The 15,678-nt window shown below is 41.3% G+C and overlaps 1 protein-coding gene across 4 annotated transcripts in view; it reads right to left on the reverse strand.

The window, feature by feature from the left end:
• IPO11 (importin 11) overlaps nucleotides 1–15,678 on the reverse strand; it is a 220,166-nt gene that overhangs the window by 181,799 nt on the left and 22,689 nt on the right. For all 4 annotated transcript variants that reach the window (XM_074995524.1, XM_074995526.1, XM_074995525.1 and 1 more), the window contains exons 5-8: nucleotides 12,068–12,271; nucleotides 9,748–9,880; nucleotides 6,462–6,520; nucleotides 969–1,017 (exon numbers count right to left, since the gene is read on the reverse strand). In XM_074995524.1, the coding sequence (XP_074851625.1) occupies nucleotides 969–1,017; nucleotides 6,462–6,520; nucleotides 9,748–9,880; nucleotides 12,068–12,271 (445 nt within the window). The remainder of the gene's footprint in view (nucleotides 1–968; nucleotides 1,018–6,461; nucleotides 6,521–9,747; nucleotides 9,881–12,067; nucleotides 12,272–15,678) is intronic.

Here is a 15,678-nt window from a genome sequence, read left to right on the forward strand (position 1 = left end):
TCTCATGGATAAGCCCAGCTGTGGTGAAGCACAACATCCAGGCTGGCCTGAGAGATGGCAATGAAGTGGAGCGGAGGCTGCTGCACCACCCGCTTCCCCACAGATCCTGATGCTGCAATGCAGTTGCCACCGCACATCACGCTCCTGCCCCACCAGTAATCCCCAAGGTTGCTGGCTTTGAGGGAGGGGGCTTGACGGAGACATTGCAATGGGAGGGAATGGTGGAGCAGGGGCAAAAAGAGGTGGGGTGGGAGAAGAGCAGGGGTTGGGCTTGGGGGAAGGGCCATGGGGACTTGCATGCCAGCAGCTGCATGTGGGTCAAACTGTGGAACTGCTCAGGTCATAGATAGACCCTAGGTGATGAGTTTGAGACTCCTGCCCTACAGGGTTTCTTGTACCTGATGCATCTGGTATCGATCATTATCACAGACAGGATATTGGATTAAATGAACCACAAATGTATTTGGACAATGTACCTGAAAAAAAAATCTGTCACAATATCTCCTGTCACAGTACATGAAATCTGAGATTAAAACTACTGACTGTTTCATGATACAATTGGAGACAGCAATCACAAATTCTCTCTTCTAGGACATCTTTCAAAACTCATCTGTAGCATCCTCCAAGGATAAACCTGAGATGGCTTAGTTTTTTTACATTTCGTGTAACTTTTTTGTATGTTTACTTCTTTCTTCCGTGGTGTATGTGGAAGATTTCACCTTTTTAGTGATACTAGTGGGTTTTTGGTTTTGCATCAGGACTTTGGTTATTTGGCACCAAAAATTAAGACTATATCATTACTGAATATCTTTCCTGTATAGTAGGACTGTGAAGTTCACTGAAATATACAATTTTGTATTCATAAGAAAAAGTGTTAAAATGCTTTAGAATATTTGTTTAGAGTTTGAGGGAATCTTAATATTAAATGTACCAGAAGAGGACAGAATGCTCAAAAAAAAATTACTTACTACATTCCAGAAACTGTTTTAGTCGCTCAAATACTGCATGTAGAAATCCCTGAAAAATATCAAAGTCACATTTCTTTAAAAAGTGAAGCCCATTTTGGACCGCATGAAGGAAGGACAAGAATTATTAGCATACTAAAGATGTAAACTTTTTTTAAAGGTCTGTCAGTCCGATCAGAAGCAACTGCAAAACTTAACTCTTTCCGTGCAATACTATTAGTAAAATTATACAAATATAATGAAAGTACTTTTTTCTATTTAATTATGTATTTTATGTAATATAAAATAGTTTTGATTTTTACTATATTCTTACTATTGTACTATTTTTATTCACAATCCTGTTATTTCTCAAGAAAAACAACAACGTTGCTGTAGAACTACTACAAATTGACGATCTTCCCCTTTTGAACGTCTATCCTTACTAGCTAATGCTTTGTTGAAAACAACAGATGATGGTTTTCTCCAGTGAATGAAATTTCATTAAATCATACTTAATCCTGAAGCCATGATATCATAATACCCTCGAAAGCGGCTGGGTGTAGCGTCAAGTTCAAATTTAAAAGTTCAAATAAACACTAGAGTGGAAGTGCCATGTCTTAAAATTGAATTTATTAAACCTCCAGAGGTGTCCAGTATGTATCCCACAATGGCCCATAGGCCTCCGCTCTGGCCATTTCCATCCCTGCGGCTCTCCAGGTGCACAGGAATTAGGTAACAGGAAGCCCGTGGCTGTGGGGTCATGCTTGTATGAGAGGCTGAGAAACCTCTCTTTCTTTCTTTGCTATCAGTGCTATGAGTGGACCTACCCACTAAAAAATAGCCCCAGCACAGAGTTCATGGTTCTGTCTCTACCTCTGCAAACTGAACACTTTTTTCCAGCGCTGACGTAAGCCCCTGCCCAACTGCACCATGTGGCAGCTAGGCTGTTGGGGGGGGGGTTGTGCTTGTATGTGGGGCCAAGAAACTTCTTTTCTGCAGTTTACATTTGTGCAGGGCTTCCCCTATCCTCCATAGGTGCCATGCAGTCAGAATCTTTCCCGTGCCCAACCGCATCACATGGCTAGCCCGACACAGTAAAAGGACATGCCTGCTGTTCAGTGCACACCATGCTGTCAGGCAGCACCATGTCTTGACTTACACAGTGGGGGCTCCAAAGACAGGAAAGATTTTCAGGGGGCTTACAGAAGCCAAGGGGACCATTTCAAATGGCCCTGAGGCCATGGACCCCACACGCCGCTGCTCAAAAAGATTTTCACGGGCTTGCTGAAGCTGAAAGGAAGTCTCCTGTGTTGGCTAAGATTTTTGTGGGCTTCCTGCCTGCAGTGGGGATCACATCAACTGACTCTGCAGCCACAGACCCCACACCCTCCTATTGCGAGGAGGGGGGACTGACCCCCCACACAATCAACCAGAGCCGACCCCCTCACCGGAGCAACATTGAAGGTCCTCATCAACTAGCCCTTCAGTCTCTGATCCATCCAACCACCCTCATGGGATGCGGGGGTCCAGCCCCCAACCGTCAGTCAGGGCTGGCTCCCCCACCTGAGCAACACAGCTTGTTGAAACTTGGTGAGTCCCATCCTCCACCTTGGACAACTCTGTGTAGTGAAACGTGAAGCCAAAAATCTTTCCTAACCTTTTTTATCCTCCTCTTTCCACAAACTTTGGTCTCCTTAACACAGGGAAAAGTGGCTGGAGGGCCAGTTGAGAAGACACATACTCCTGGATGATCCCAGGGCACAGAAGCATTCGTGTGTGTAAATTTGGTGAACCCCATCCACTATGTTGGGCACCTCTGTATAATGAACTGGGAAGCCAAAAACCCTGCCTCACAAAACCTCTTTTTTTTCCAAACTTTTACTATCCTACTCATTCTTCAGGCTTTGCATTGATCTGTATTATTTTCAGGGATCATGTTTCTGTAATCAAGGGAGGGGGGACAGTGGCTGGAGAGTCAGTTGAGAAGACAAAGACACCTGCTGCTTTTTGTAAAATCTTTGATAATTCAGTTATAAAAAAATCAATTCAGTTACAGAAGAAAGAGATTTCAGTTTGTTTGGCGATCTTTGTTGATCCCCTACTTTTCCTTCTGGAAAAATGGTCATTTGCTTCCATGGGAGGGGAATGAGGGCAATGCAATGTGGGAAGATGACATCACATACCCACCATCACTTGTGGGGCATTTTTTCCCATGTTGCATTGGTGAAAATACCCATAATGCTACAGGGATGAGGGAACTGTGGTATAGGTTCCCACAATGCATTGCTGCACAGTTGATGTTTGGTGATTGCGTGTGGCAGCCTTTAGTTGACTTTATGGGGAGTCTGAGGGGATTACACGGTTACAAAATCGATTTTATCTCGTAGTGTAGACGTAGCCCCAGGCTAAACATTTAAATCAACTAGGATTCTAAGACTATGTCTACACTACAGCAATTCATCAAGAGAAGTTACTGTTGGAAGATATCTACCGACAAAACTTCTGTCAACAGACTGCAGCCACACACAAAAGGAGATCACTCTGTCAACCCGCTCTATCAACAGAGAGTAGCCAGACTGCCCAGCCACTCTCTCAACAGAACAACCAACTGGAAGCACAGCAGACAGGGCTGCCTGGTGACCCAGCAGCCCTGTCTGTCAACAGAAGGTCCCCTGCCCCAGAGCGCCCACATGGCTTTTTTGTTGACAGATTCTGTTGAGAAAGGCATGCCCATTTTTAGTGTGGCTGCTCCACGGGTTTTGTCGACATAACCCTCTACTGTAAACATAGCCTAAGTGTTTACAAGCAAAATCACTAAAGGTGCTACAGCCCCTGAAAATAAAAATATGTCCTGTGACGTTCGTAAGAATGGCTCACTACACAAATAAAGTGTCTAATATTCTTTTATAAAATCCAAAATCAAAACATATTTCTCCACCAGGAATGGTTTCATCTTAGTATTCATAGTATTAAACAGATATATCATATATGTCAATAAATGGATATGCTGCACCAAGCAAATACCTAGTCTGAATACCGAAAACTACAAAATAAACATAAGCCAGATATAAACTTGATTTGCACTTACAAAGTGAATGGTTATTTTCACCCACTAAAAGATGAGCACCCATGAATACATTCCTCAAGTAATCTTACAGTTTTTCTAGATGTTACTCATAAAAGTATACAGTTTGTAATTATACATCAACCACTTATATCAACTCTTCTTCAGGTTTTAAAGACTCCTAAACTCTTAATCTAATAAGACAAGTTTGAAAATAAACACATAAATGTGTCATCTGTAAAGTTCTTTCAGAAACACTGCAGAGGCTCTGCAGAGGCAGCACAGATCATATACTGACTAATATAGGGAATTCAACTGTGTGTATGAATTGTCAACTCAGTCAGGAATCCTATTTTTAGTGGTTTTTGGTTATGCCAGCCTGTTGACTTATTGCCACAGATAAATGATATCAGGAGGATTAAAATCATTCATTTTATTAATGATTTAAATCAGCACCAAACCTTGATTTAAAATGATCAATTTACTTGTTATGCATTTGTTTTCTTTATTTTCCCTAATGGAAGATTAATTATCACTATTTGATAACCATCAAAACACACCGTTTTGCAATTAAACATCACCTTTATACTAAATCTGGTGTCTATTAAATCAATAGGTTTGCTTGCCTTTTAATTTTTTTCAAATTTTCATTTCCTAATTTTTGTGTTTCGAAATGGCAAGTGACACATTTCTTGTTTATTTGATTTTTCTTCTAAAACTTTCTATTTGTGTCAAGCTCTTTTTTACACAGAAATTCTGATTCAATTTAGCATACACAGAAAAGGATCTAAAAATCGTTGTGTATTACAGTTTGAAACTCTCTTGTGAGGCACTCTCTCGTCCGGAAACATCCATGGTCCAGCATGACTACGCATGTTGATGGACCAGAGAGCCCCAGCTGTCCTGAGCCATTCTGGCTGGCGAGATGATCCCCTGGTGGCAGGGAGCCCCACTAGCAGCACTACTGTGGGGAACCTACCAGCCCCATGTCTAGGACGAGTCCTGCAGGATGAGAGGGAGGGCCCAAGTGGGGTCAGGAAGTCCCACTACAGGGATCCCCACTAGCAGCCCCGCAGGAGTGGGGAGTTGTGCTGGGGCCGGGATTCCCGCCAGCAGCCCCATGGTAGCAGGGAGTCTGGCAGGGGATGCCCAGCAGCAGCCCTGCAGGAGCAGAGAACCATGTTGGGGTCAGGGATCACCAGCAGCAGCCCCACAGCCCCTCACGGCCACAAGGAGCCGGAAGGGGAGCGGGAGTCCCATGGCAAGCCCTGCTGGGGAATCACTGCCAAGGCAGGGATCCCCACCAGCAGCCCCTAGGCAAAGGGCCCAGCTGGGCCAGGGATATCAGCCCCACAGCAGTGGGGAGCCACCCTGGGGTGCGCAGACTGCCAGGATCTTGGCAAGGATCTTGGCCAGGAAAGAAGCCCCTCCAGGAAGATTATTTTTACAGCATGAGAAGATATTATGTCTAGGATTGTTTGGCTGCTTTGCAATGGTGCAAAATATACAATTCATTATACGACAGAACCTTAATCAACAAGCACATCTAATCAGTAATAGCAAAATTTGAACTAAATAGTATTTCACAGAAACATGAAGCATTTCAAATAACTGCAACACTATCGCTAAAAGCTTCAGATGATATAAAAATGTTTGATTTCTAACTCCAGAAAAATGTCAAAATGATAAAAGATAAGATCATGCTGGAATTAATTAAAAAAGCTAAAAACAGTACTCAAATTTTGCATTCCAATACATCAGTTTCAGGGCAAGAAATCATTGCTTTGTTTTATAACTTTAAGTTTTGATATGGTGCCCATCACATTACAAAAAATGTATTCACAGTTTCTCCAGTATAAAAAGGGTTAACCACTAAATATAGCAGGTCCTAATTCACCCAAGTGCAATTTTCAATCTAATACATATTGGCACTTGCAGGATTCTAAAAGTAATCACTAAAATGATCCATAAATTGGAAAGGTGTGGAGTTTTCAGCTGTGGCTACCAGCTGCTGTAAGCCAGAGTTACTTCAGATTAGTTTAAACTGATTTAAACAATTGATCTAAATTGATCTAAACAGTAATAGACAGTTATCACCAAAACAACACTATATACAGAGATGTCTGAAATGCTATAACTAAGTTGTTTAAAAATCACACCCTTTACTAAATTGCAGAAAGTCTCTCACTTCGGCTATCTTTATCAAACATGAACATTTCAGATTTTTCCCACCACATCCCTTTAAATACATAGCATAACCATAATGTATTAAAAACTTATTGTTCTATATTTATCAGGTTTATCTTTTGAGACTTCTATATATAATATATAATTATGACATTTTATAAATTTCAGGTCTCTCTTTGGAGTGGAGTGAAATTCTAACAATGCCCAGGGTATCATGGAAAGAATTCTGATTTCTAACTATAAAAAACCCCACATGTATCACTTACCATCACTTCTGCATTACGATGAGGTTCCACAAACCCATGAACAGTCAATTTACGAAGTACTGAAAAACAAAATAATATGTTCCTTGCCCAGTTTATTTTTGCAGAATGCTGTCTTGCTCCCCACCCACACAGATATCAAGTATATGACTACAATAACCATTGCTACCGAAGTCTCTAATTATTCAAATATTGAATAAATTGTATTTATTTTGCACCTTTAGACTCCCATTCTGCATCCTTGCCATTAAGTTTGACAGTACTATTTTAAGGTAGAGTTGAGTAAAAAAAAAAAGATTTTCTGGTTACCTTGCATTTTTGAAAAATTAAAAATTCAGAAAAAAAAATCAGTTAATTGAAAATGTCTGTTTCAGGTTGAACAAAACATATTGTTTGACCTGAAACATCTTGTTTCTGGATGTTTATAAAAAGAAAGATTCACAAGTGGCTGGAGGGGCAGGAGGAAGAGGTGGTCGTTATGGTGCCTCCCACACGAGCTTTAGCCCAATCGTTAAGGCTTTCACCTAGAATGTGGGACACCAAGGCTCAAATCCTCTCTCCCCCATGTGTGATCTGAACATGAATGTCACATTGTAGGAGTCTGCCCCACGCTCTTCCAATGTGTGTGTAAATTAAATAGCCGTTGGAGCAGGGACAGCAACATGGGTGTCCCAACCTTCTCAGATGAGTACCTAAACTACTAGCATATAGAATCAGTCTCTCTCTTTCTGGCCACATAATTATTTATACAAAGTGGAACAGTTTCAGCACAAGTGACTGAAAAAGAGCCACCCCACGCTACCCTACCGCCCACTGGTTAGGACAATCTTCCACAATGTGGAAGGCCCAAGTTTCACAGCCCTGCTCCAAAAACTTATTATTTATATACAAGGAACGTGAGAGAGACTGACACCATAATATCCGACAGCTACTACCCTATCAAATTTGTAGTCTGTTTTGGCCAGTTTTCAAGTAATAGCATTTCAAAAACCATAAATTTCAAATTTCAGCTACTGAAATCCAAAATTTCACTGTGATGTAAGCATAGCATATCCTTACCCCAAAAGAAGTTGCAGGGGGAATGCAAGGTCATTGTAAGAGAGGTCATGATACTGACAGCAGCGCTGCCTTGAATGCTGGACAGCTAGCAGCAGTGATGGCTGGCTGGGGCTGTGTTTACATGTGCCCCAAACTTCGAAATGGCCAGGCAAATGGCCATTTCGAAGTTTACTAATGAAGCGCTGAAATGCATATTCAGCGCTTCATCAGCATGTGGGCGGCCACCGCACTTCGAAATTGACGCGCCTTGCCGCCGCGCGGCTCGTCCAGACGGGGCTCCTTTTCGAAAGGACCCTGCCTACTTCGAAGTCCCCTTATTCCCATAAGCTCATAGGAATAAGGGGACTTCGAAGCAGGCGGGGTCCTTTCGAAAAGGAGCCCCGTCTGGACAAGCCGCGTGGCGGCAATCCATGTCAATTTCGAAGTGCCGCTGCCGCCCACATGCTAATGAAGCGCTGAATATGCATTTCAGCGCTTCATTAGTAAACTTCAAAATGGCCATTTGCGTGGCCATTTCGAAGTTTGGGGCACGTGTAGACGTAGCCTGGGAGTCCTGCTCTGAAGGTGGGGCCATGGCCAGCAGCTGCACAGTATGGTATTGCTACCTTTAATTCTGCAGAGCTGGCCCCTCAGTCAGCACCTGCTGATCAGCTCTCCAGCTCTGAAGGTAGCAGCACAGAAGAAAGGGTGGCATAATATGGTATTGCCACCCTTAATTCTATGTACCTGCTGGCAGAGCAGTGACTTCAGACCTGAGGGCCTGGCCAACAGGTGCTGCTCTCCAGCCACCCAACTCTGAAGGCAGCACAGGAGTAAGGCTGGTAATACTACAACCCTCTTCAAATAACCTTGATACCTCCCCACAACTGCCTTTGGGATCAGGACCCCAATTTGAGAAACACTGGTCTCCCGAGTGAAATCTGCATAGGATAGGGTAAAAGTACATGCAAACAAATTTCACAGACCATGATACTTTCTTCATAGTCACAAACTTGGCAAGCTCTACTGACAGTGCAGTTACAGGATTCTAAAGGCGATCAGGTTATTTTTGGAACATGAATAGGAACTCTCCTGTAACATGGGAGACGACTCAAATCCCTTCTCCACAAGGCTGAAAATTGAACCTCTTTCTCCACATCACAGCTGAGTTCCTGATCCACTGAACTACAAGTTGTAAGATAGTCAGTGACACCTTCTCCTCCCACCATTTTATGAATGGTGCCTCATTCCCCTTCCCGCTCCAAAAATTAGACAACTGTTCATCAAAGTTCAAATAGTTTGTGTCTCCTGAAAACTTAATTTTTTGTTAAATTTACTATTTGCCAATAAATATTCACCCAAGTCTACCTAACGGTCTCCTTCACGTCAGAATAATACTAATGAACAATAATGAAAAAAGTTAACCCCCCAAAGATTCCTCCTTCCTTGGTCTATCAAAAGAATCAAGTGCCCTAATTTTACCATTGCTGGAGTTGTCTCATAAGGGAAGATAACATGACATTTCCAGAAACTCCTGAATATTACAGCACACAAAAGACTTCCTTTTAAAGCTTCTGATGTTTGTAGCAGCTGTGTTTGCATTCCAGACACAAACATCGCATCCACAAAGCTACAAATGTTTCAGGAATAAAGGGAGTTTCAGAAGAAGGGGCTCTTCTGGAAGCAAAATCTCGTGAGACTATGCAAATGAGGCACGAGATATTTAAATCTGAGTCATATTTAGATATTCACCGTTGCTCATTACCATGCCCTATCCAGAAGGGAGGGGGCTTGCGTAGAAGAGGCCAAAAGGAATAGAGAGATTCTTGAACTGTATCTCTTGAAACCAAACATAAGATTAGGGTTAACCACGAAGAACAAAGTAGAAACAGGAACTCTCAAATGTGTAACAGGTATACTAAATTGCTAACAACTACTAAAGAAGTCTTCCAAAATACCCAAGTAACAGCTATTTTCATTAGGTTTCTGAGAAAATCAGACCCAAGTACACAAAGCAAAGCTTTTCATTTCTCACGTAGACCAGCCCACCGCTAGGTAGTCAAGCAGAAATAAACTGAGACTATTGGGCTACAAGTGAGCATGCCTTTCCTAAAAGACTCCAAGCCTCTTCTCATAAGATGCCACGGACACTGTTACCCAACAACAGGAATATACAAATGTCACCTGAAAAACCCTACCTCATCTTTTACTGTACACTAAGCATACTTATAACAATCTCTTTAATTATTACCTTTCAATGACAAAAGAGTTCTTTCTAATGAATTTATAGCTGCTGTTTCATCGCCCATAAAGATCTGTTGTAGGAATGTATCTGTGTGATGATTCCATAAGGAACAAGCAAAACTATAAATTCCAGATGCTAACTGTAAAGAAAAAAACAGTATACTTGAACTGTAATATTTGGCACCAGTACAATAATATATAGATTCATAGATCTTTAAGGCTAGAATGGAACGTTAAAGCTAGTCTGATCTCCTCCATAACATAGGCCATCATCAACACACTATAACAGCTTGTTTGACTTAAAAAAACCTTCCACAACAGCATCCATTTTCGATCTGAAGACAGAGACAGAATTCCCCAGTTCCCTTTGTTTCAATGATTAAAAATTAAAGCAGTTGCTCTGTAGGGATGATGAACATTCAGTCTGGTGAACAGTAGCTGTTAGGATATGGAGCATGCTCCTTGTGGGCTGTATTTTCTTTACTTTATCTGCTAAATTCTAAGAATTCTCTACAGAACAGGAGCAAAATTAAAAAAGTTTTCAGAGCTTTAAGATTTGGCCAAATTTGGGGTGATTAGGGACAAGCAAAAACATATCCAGCCTGCTAATTTTTGGAGTTTCTGCTCCAAATCAGGGAGCCTATAATCCTACTAATCACCATATCCCCTGAGGTAGCATGGTCCTTTGAGAAACTAAAAATATGCTGCTTAGGAAGGACTAAAAAATCTGATTAACAGAACCTAGCTCCAAGGAGGAGACCTGGGGAGACTTCTAGGTAAGGAGAAAGTATAAAAACTAACCAATATATCTGTATTTCAAAGACGAAAGCTGGTGATTCCTGTGTAAAGAAGGAGTAATCCCAAGAAGAAACTGGGAAGGTTTCCCAGACAAGAGCATGTTGACAAACATAAGAAACAACAAGATGTTCCGCGGCACCTTACAGACTAACAGATAATTTGGAGCATAAGCTTTCATGGGCAAAGACCCACTTTGTCATCTTTGCCCACTAAAGCTAATGCTCCAAAATATCTGTTAGTCTGTAAGGTGTCACAGGACTTCTTGCTGTCTTTGAAGACACAGACTAACTCGGCTACCTCTCTGATACTTGTCAAACATAAGAAAAAGTCTCCTGAAGATGGCTGCTTAGACTAAGCCTGAGGCGATGAATGTCCCTGAGTGTGCCTAAGTGTGTATGGCTAGCAATAATCAATAAGACCCTTGCCAGGAGGTTGCTTTTACTAAAAAAATAAAGTCTATCTGAACTTGACTGTAACCTGGTTAAGGAAAGTGGGCAAGTGTTCTGCCATGCCTGACTAAAAGGGGACATACATGGAGGTACCCTCCAAATCATCACAGGGGCACTGAAGATTCTTAGAGACTAGGTCACCAGATTTTTTTTTTTTTTTAAAACACAGAAAAAACTATTTTCCACTTGTAAAGGGCTGAATCGCTTTTGCTCAAATTTAAACAAAGCCAAAAAAAAAAAAATCAGCCTGAGAAAGACATAACAGAAAATTTAAGCCCACTGGCTGAAGTCTGTTAAGTTTGTGAGAGTCTGAGCAAATGAAAAATGGCTCTTATCATTAAATAATACCAGGCTACCAGCTCACCTTAGCCTTCTTTTTAAAAAACATATGCATATTACATATTATGACTTATGTCATATATAGATGTGGGCCTGAAAATCTAACCTTGAAAACTAAGTCATTTATTCCAAGTAATAATGTTTATATTCATTTTGTTAGCATATGATATGATGTTTTGTGAATCAGAAAGAAACAGTTTTTGGCTCTCACTTCTAAGAAGTCATAAGAAGAAATTGTTTTACTCCAAAAAGGATTGCTCTGCTCTGCTTTCATCCATAAGAAACCTTTTCTCTATAAGAAGGCGTGGTTTTGAACTTAAGTACTGTATGCTAATAGGTAAGAGATAGGAGGCACCAGTATGGACCAAATGATCAGAAGGAGAGTGAAGGAATCAAGAAGCACAGCCCTAACTGGCCAAGCAATGCTAAGGACTGGCAATTGTAAGATCCAGCTGAAGGACCTTTGGGGGTGGGAGGTGAACATATGCCAATTTCAATGCGTAAACTGTATTCTCAGTAAACATGGTGTAATACCTTAGCTCCTTGAAAAAGATTTCTTGTTCTTCTTCTAAGCATTACACAAGGAATAAATAACCACTTATGACACCCCTTCACACTTACAACTCCCACATACCTACTTCCACAACCCATCGCACACCTTTACAAACACGTGAAATAGCACTGCTACTCTTCTCACAAGCCCAAAATACCATATGTTGCATTATTAAGATTGTTACTTACGTCATAAAAAAGTTTCCTATCTGCAGCAAGTCGTTTAGATGCCAGTGTCTTAGTAACATGATAAAAAGTAAGCAACGCTCTGTGTTGGCGGAGATCATCTTGGACTTTCACTGATTCTAGAAGAGTAGGAATAAGCTCTGGCCACTGTCTGGGACAATCCAACCTAGCAACTTTAGCAATCAACACAGAGATCTGAGTAGCTATCTGCAGAGAAAACAGTTATCAGAAAGACAAATATAAGGCCTAAGTAGAGGTAATAAAATTCACATTCCAGAAACATAACTGCTTTTATGTTTAATAAACCTGCTAGCTGAAACTTTAAGTTAGCTAGCTAGTTAAAACTTCAATCAAGATTGTACTGTATTACTGCATTTTAAAGGGCAGTTAGAGTCATTGTACACATTTTAGCAGCCTTATTGTCTGAAGTCAGGATTCATCAATTTAGGGACCACTCTTGGCTCAGTGGAAGTTTTTAACCTAATCTCAGAGTACATAAACATATATAGAGAAATCTAAGTGGTACTAACAATACATATGACCCCCGCCCAGCCGACATCAGGGTAATATAGATGCACCAGTTTCTGGTTCTAAACATGGCCTTTTTCCTTCTGTATTTGTATAGTGGTCAGAAAAGTGTAGACAGAATATAATGTTAAAAGACAGGATGCATCCTTAAACAGTCAAACTAAATGTTTGGAGCAGATAAGCATTTAAGCAAATGCTTAAAATTACGCACACAAGGCACTTTACTGTCCAGGACTTAGCTTGCTAATCAAGCAGCAGTTTTGCACATGAGGTTTGCCATGGACGATTATGTTTTAGGCAAGTTATGGATTCATGATCCTTTTCCAGCAGAAACCAGCTGCACAAATTTAAAACTGAAGATGATAGCGTGTGTCTGTGTAAATCAAGAGAACTATTCATGGTTAAACACATCTGCATGTGCTCTGCTAAATGCAAACCTAAGCAGCCTGCAGTAGGAAGAGTCACCCAGGTTCACACACCTGTACTGGCCCCTCATTACATCCCAAAAAAAACTTCTTCCTGTGAGAAAGGTCAAAAAGATATGCTCCCAACCAGCCAGAGAAAACCAAAGAAAGCTACCAGAACAGAGGGAGTATGCAAGATTAAAACATGTAACTTGTTTCATTGCTTCTTTAATTGCCCCACCTAAGTTTTGATCTATCCAAATTTCCCTTGCAATGCTCCTTCCTGTCAGTTTTTTACTGTCATTGGCAGGAAAAGGAGGTAGATTTTCTGGTAGAAGTCAGATCCTGCTTTTTCTTCCTTCCCAGCAGCACAAAGGGCTAAAAGGAACAGAAAGGCTGTCAGCAGATTAGGTAGATCTGCAGGGTATCCTAAAACAGTGTTCGTTAGGGCTGGTTTTCTAAGCATCAGAATCACATGTTCCAGCTAATATCCCAGAATTGCTCTCCTCCTTTGTTCTCTCCATATGGTTGATATATTTCTGGGGTGCAGGGTTGAGACCCACAATGTATCTTGTAGTTTTCCAAAAGTCAGAAGCTCTACTACTCAGACAGTGACAGTCTACTTAATTTGCATGCACACACATCTTCCTCTACAATTTAAATTAATCCAAGTTTTCATTTCCCAACATTAAGGGCCACATTAAGCACAACTGTGTAGTGTTCATGGTACAGAGCTGCTGTTGGAAAACAATACTGGTCACCAAGCAAGTGACCCATCAAAACAAGCTGCACAAAATGAACACACCAATTAGACAATAAGGCAGCTTACTGGCAGTTGGTACTAAAGCAAAAAGTGGCTTTGAATTAAGATACAAAAGAAACTTCATCTTGCTACAAAAGACAAAAATGTTTTAAAGGCAACTTTCTCCAAGCCCTAGCTACTTCTCCAATTTAAATGCCCAAAAATGGTAAAAGCGTTCAAATTATTTAATGAATAAAAATATATTCAGATATACACTGCGTGATGTGATACAAAGGCTCATCCTGATTCCTAAGACAGACAGATGTCAAAGCCCTGACGAAGTCCACCCATAGGCTTTTCAATGTGTCTTTTCAACAAGAAGCCAGTCATCAAGACCAGCATTGCAGTTTTGCTATCTTCCTCTGATATGAGCTGCTACTATCCATGAGACTTTGTGAAAGATCTGGGGGGTATATCATGGTCAAATAGGAGCACTCTGTATTGAAAGTGGTCAGGACCCACCATGAATTTAAGAAAACATCTTTGAGCAGGGTGAATACATAGCCTTCATATCAAGGGGCACAAACAACATGCTCTTTTCCAGGGATGGAAGTGGCTGAGATAGTGGAGCTTGAGAAGAATTCTCCAGCTAGCCTTTGTTTTGGATACTAGAAAGTATGTTGAGTAAAAACCTTTCCCTCGGTACTGAAAAATTACCCACTCTATTGCTCCTTGATGTAAGCGGGATTCTACTTCTTACATAAGAATCTCTTCAAAAGAATGGCTTCTGAAAAGGAGTAAGAATGGGAGGCGGGTTTTTTTTTGGGGGGGTGGGGGGTGGATATATTTCATCACAAGCCAGAAATAATATTTAACAACTATTTTTCTGTTATTTCATTCTAGAGATGGGAGAAAAAGAGTGCTAAATGACCCTCCTCCAAAGAATGAGAGGGAACTGGCAGGTATCTTCAACAACCTTATGTAATCGTCCCTAGAATTACTTATAATCACTGGGGTGATGGAGATATGGGAGTGACTGCTTCATCAAGAGATCCTGAAGACAGATCCAGCTCATAATCATATGTTTCTAAAGAGTCAGAAGGAATCTCTTGCAGTCCTCTCACAAGAGAGGAGAAGACAAAACTCCCTAACAACTTGTCGCAGCTCTGCAAGGTGGTGCGGGTCCCACAGTCCCCAGGACAAGCATTAAGATGGGTCAAAGAGTGGGTGCGAGATCCTCATGGCACGTGGGGTACCAATGGTTTCAAAGGAGATAATGAGATGCATGTTTGTTTCAGACTGGTCCAAATGCCCTATCTGGACGGCTTGCTTCGGTGGAGGAGAAATCGGTTATTTGGGCAGTTCAGAGTCTCCCAAGAAAGAAAAAAATTATTCTGAATCTATAAGCAGTTCTCTCCATTGTAGGGAAATTATGGTTTGACGGTAAAATGGAAAATAGGCATCGCTGACAAGCTCCATCTGTTGGTAGATTCTGGACCTCCATTATAAGGTAAAGGCTGGATTGTGATGGAGACGATGATCAGGAAAAGCAAAAATGTTGTTAGGTATAGAGTAAAACTCTATTTACCACAGAACGCAAAGGGTCCTGGCCTACCCAAATGGCAGAGGCAGAGGAGGTACAGTTTGTGCTACAGTTGAGTAAGGCAGAGCCAGTGCTTTTGTTGGTTGAGGCTACCAATGTTTGGCTATAGCTAGTGCTGTAGTTTCAAAGTTGGTTTCGGAAGCACCAGTATCACTAGAGCACAGGCTTAGTAGCAAGGGAGGCTTGAATTTGGAGGCTTCCTTGTCATGACCCTGAAGCTTAGGATGTTCTACATCCTCATGGGATGACTGCGAAGACTTGCTTGACTTACACAGGGTTATACCCAACTTCGCTGGAAGAGATTTTGGAGGAGGATTTGCTCTTGTTTTTGAGACGT

Source organism: Carettochelys insculpta, chromosome 5 (genome assembly GCF_033958435.1).
Source record: "Carettochelys insculpta isolate YL-2023 chromosome 5, ASM3395843v1, whole genome shotgun sequence".
In the NCBI taxonomy this organism is placed as follows: domain Eukaryota; kingdom Metazoa; phylum Chordata; order Testudines; family Carettochelyidae; genus Carettochelys; species Carettochelys insculpta.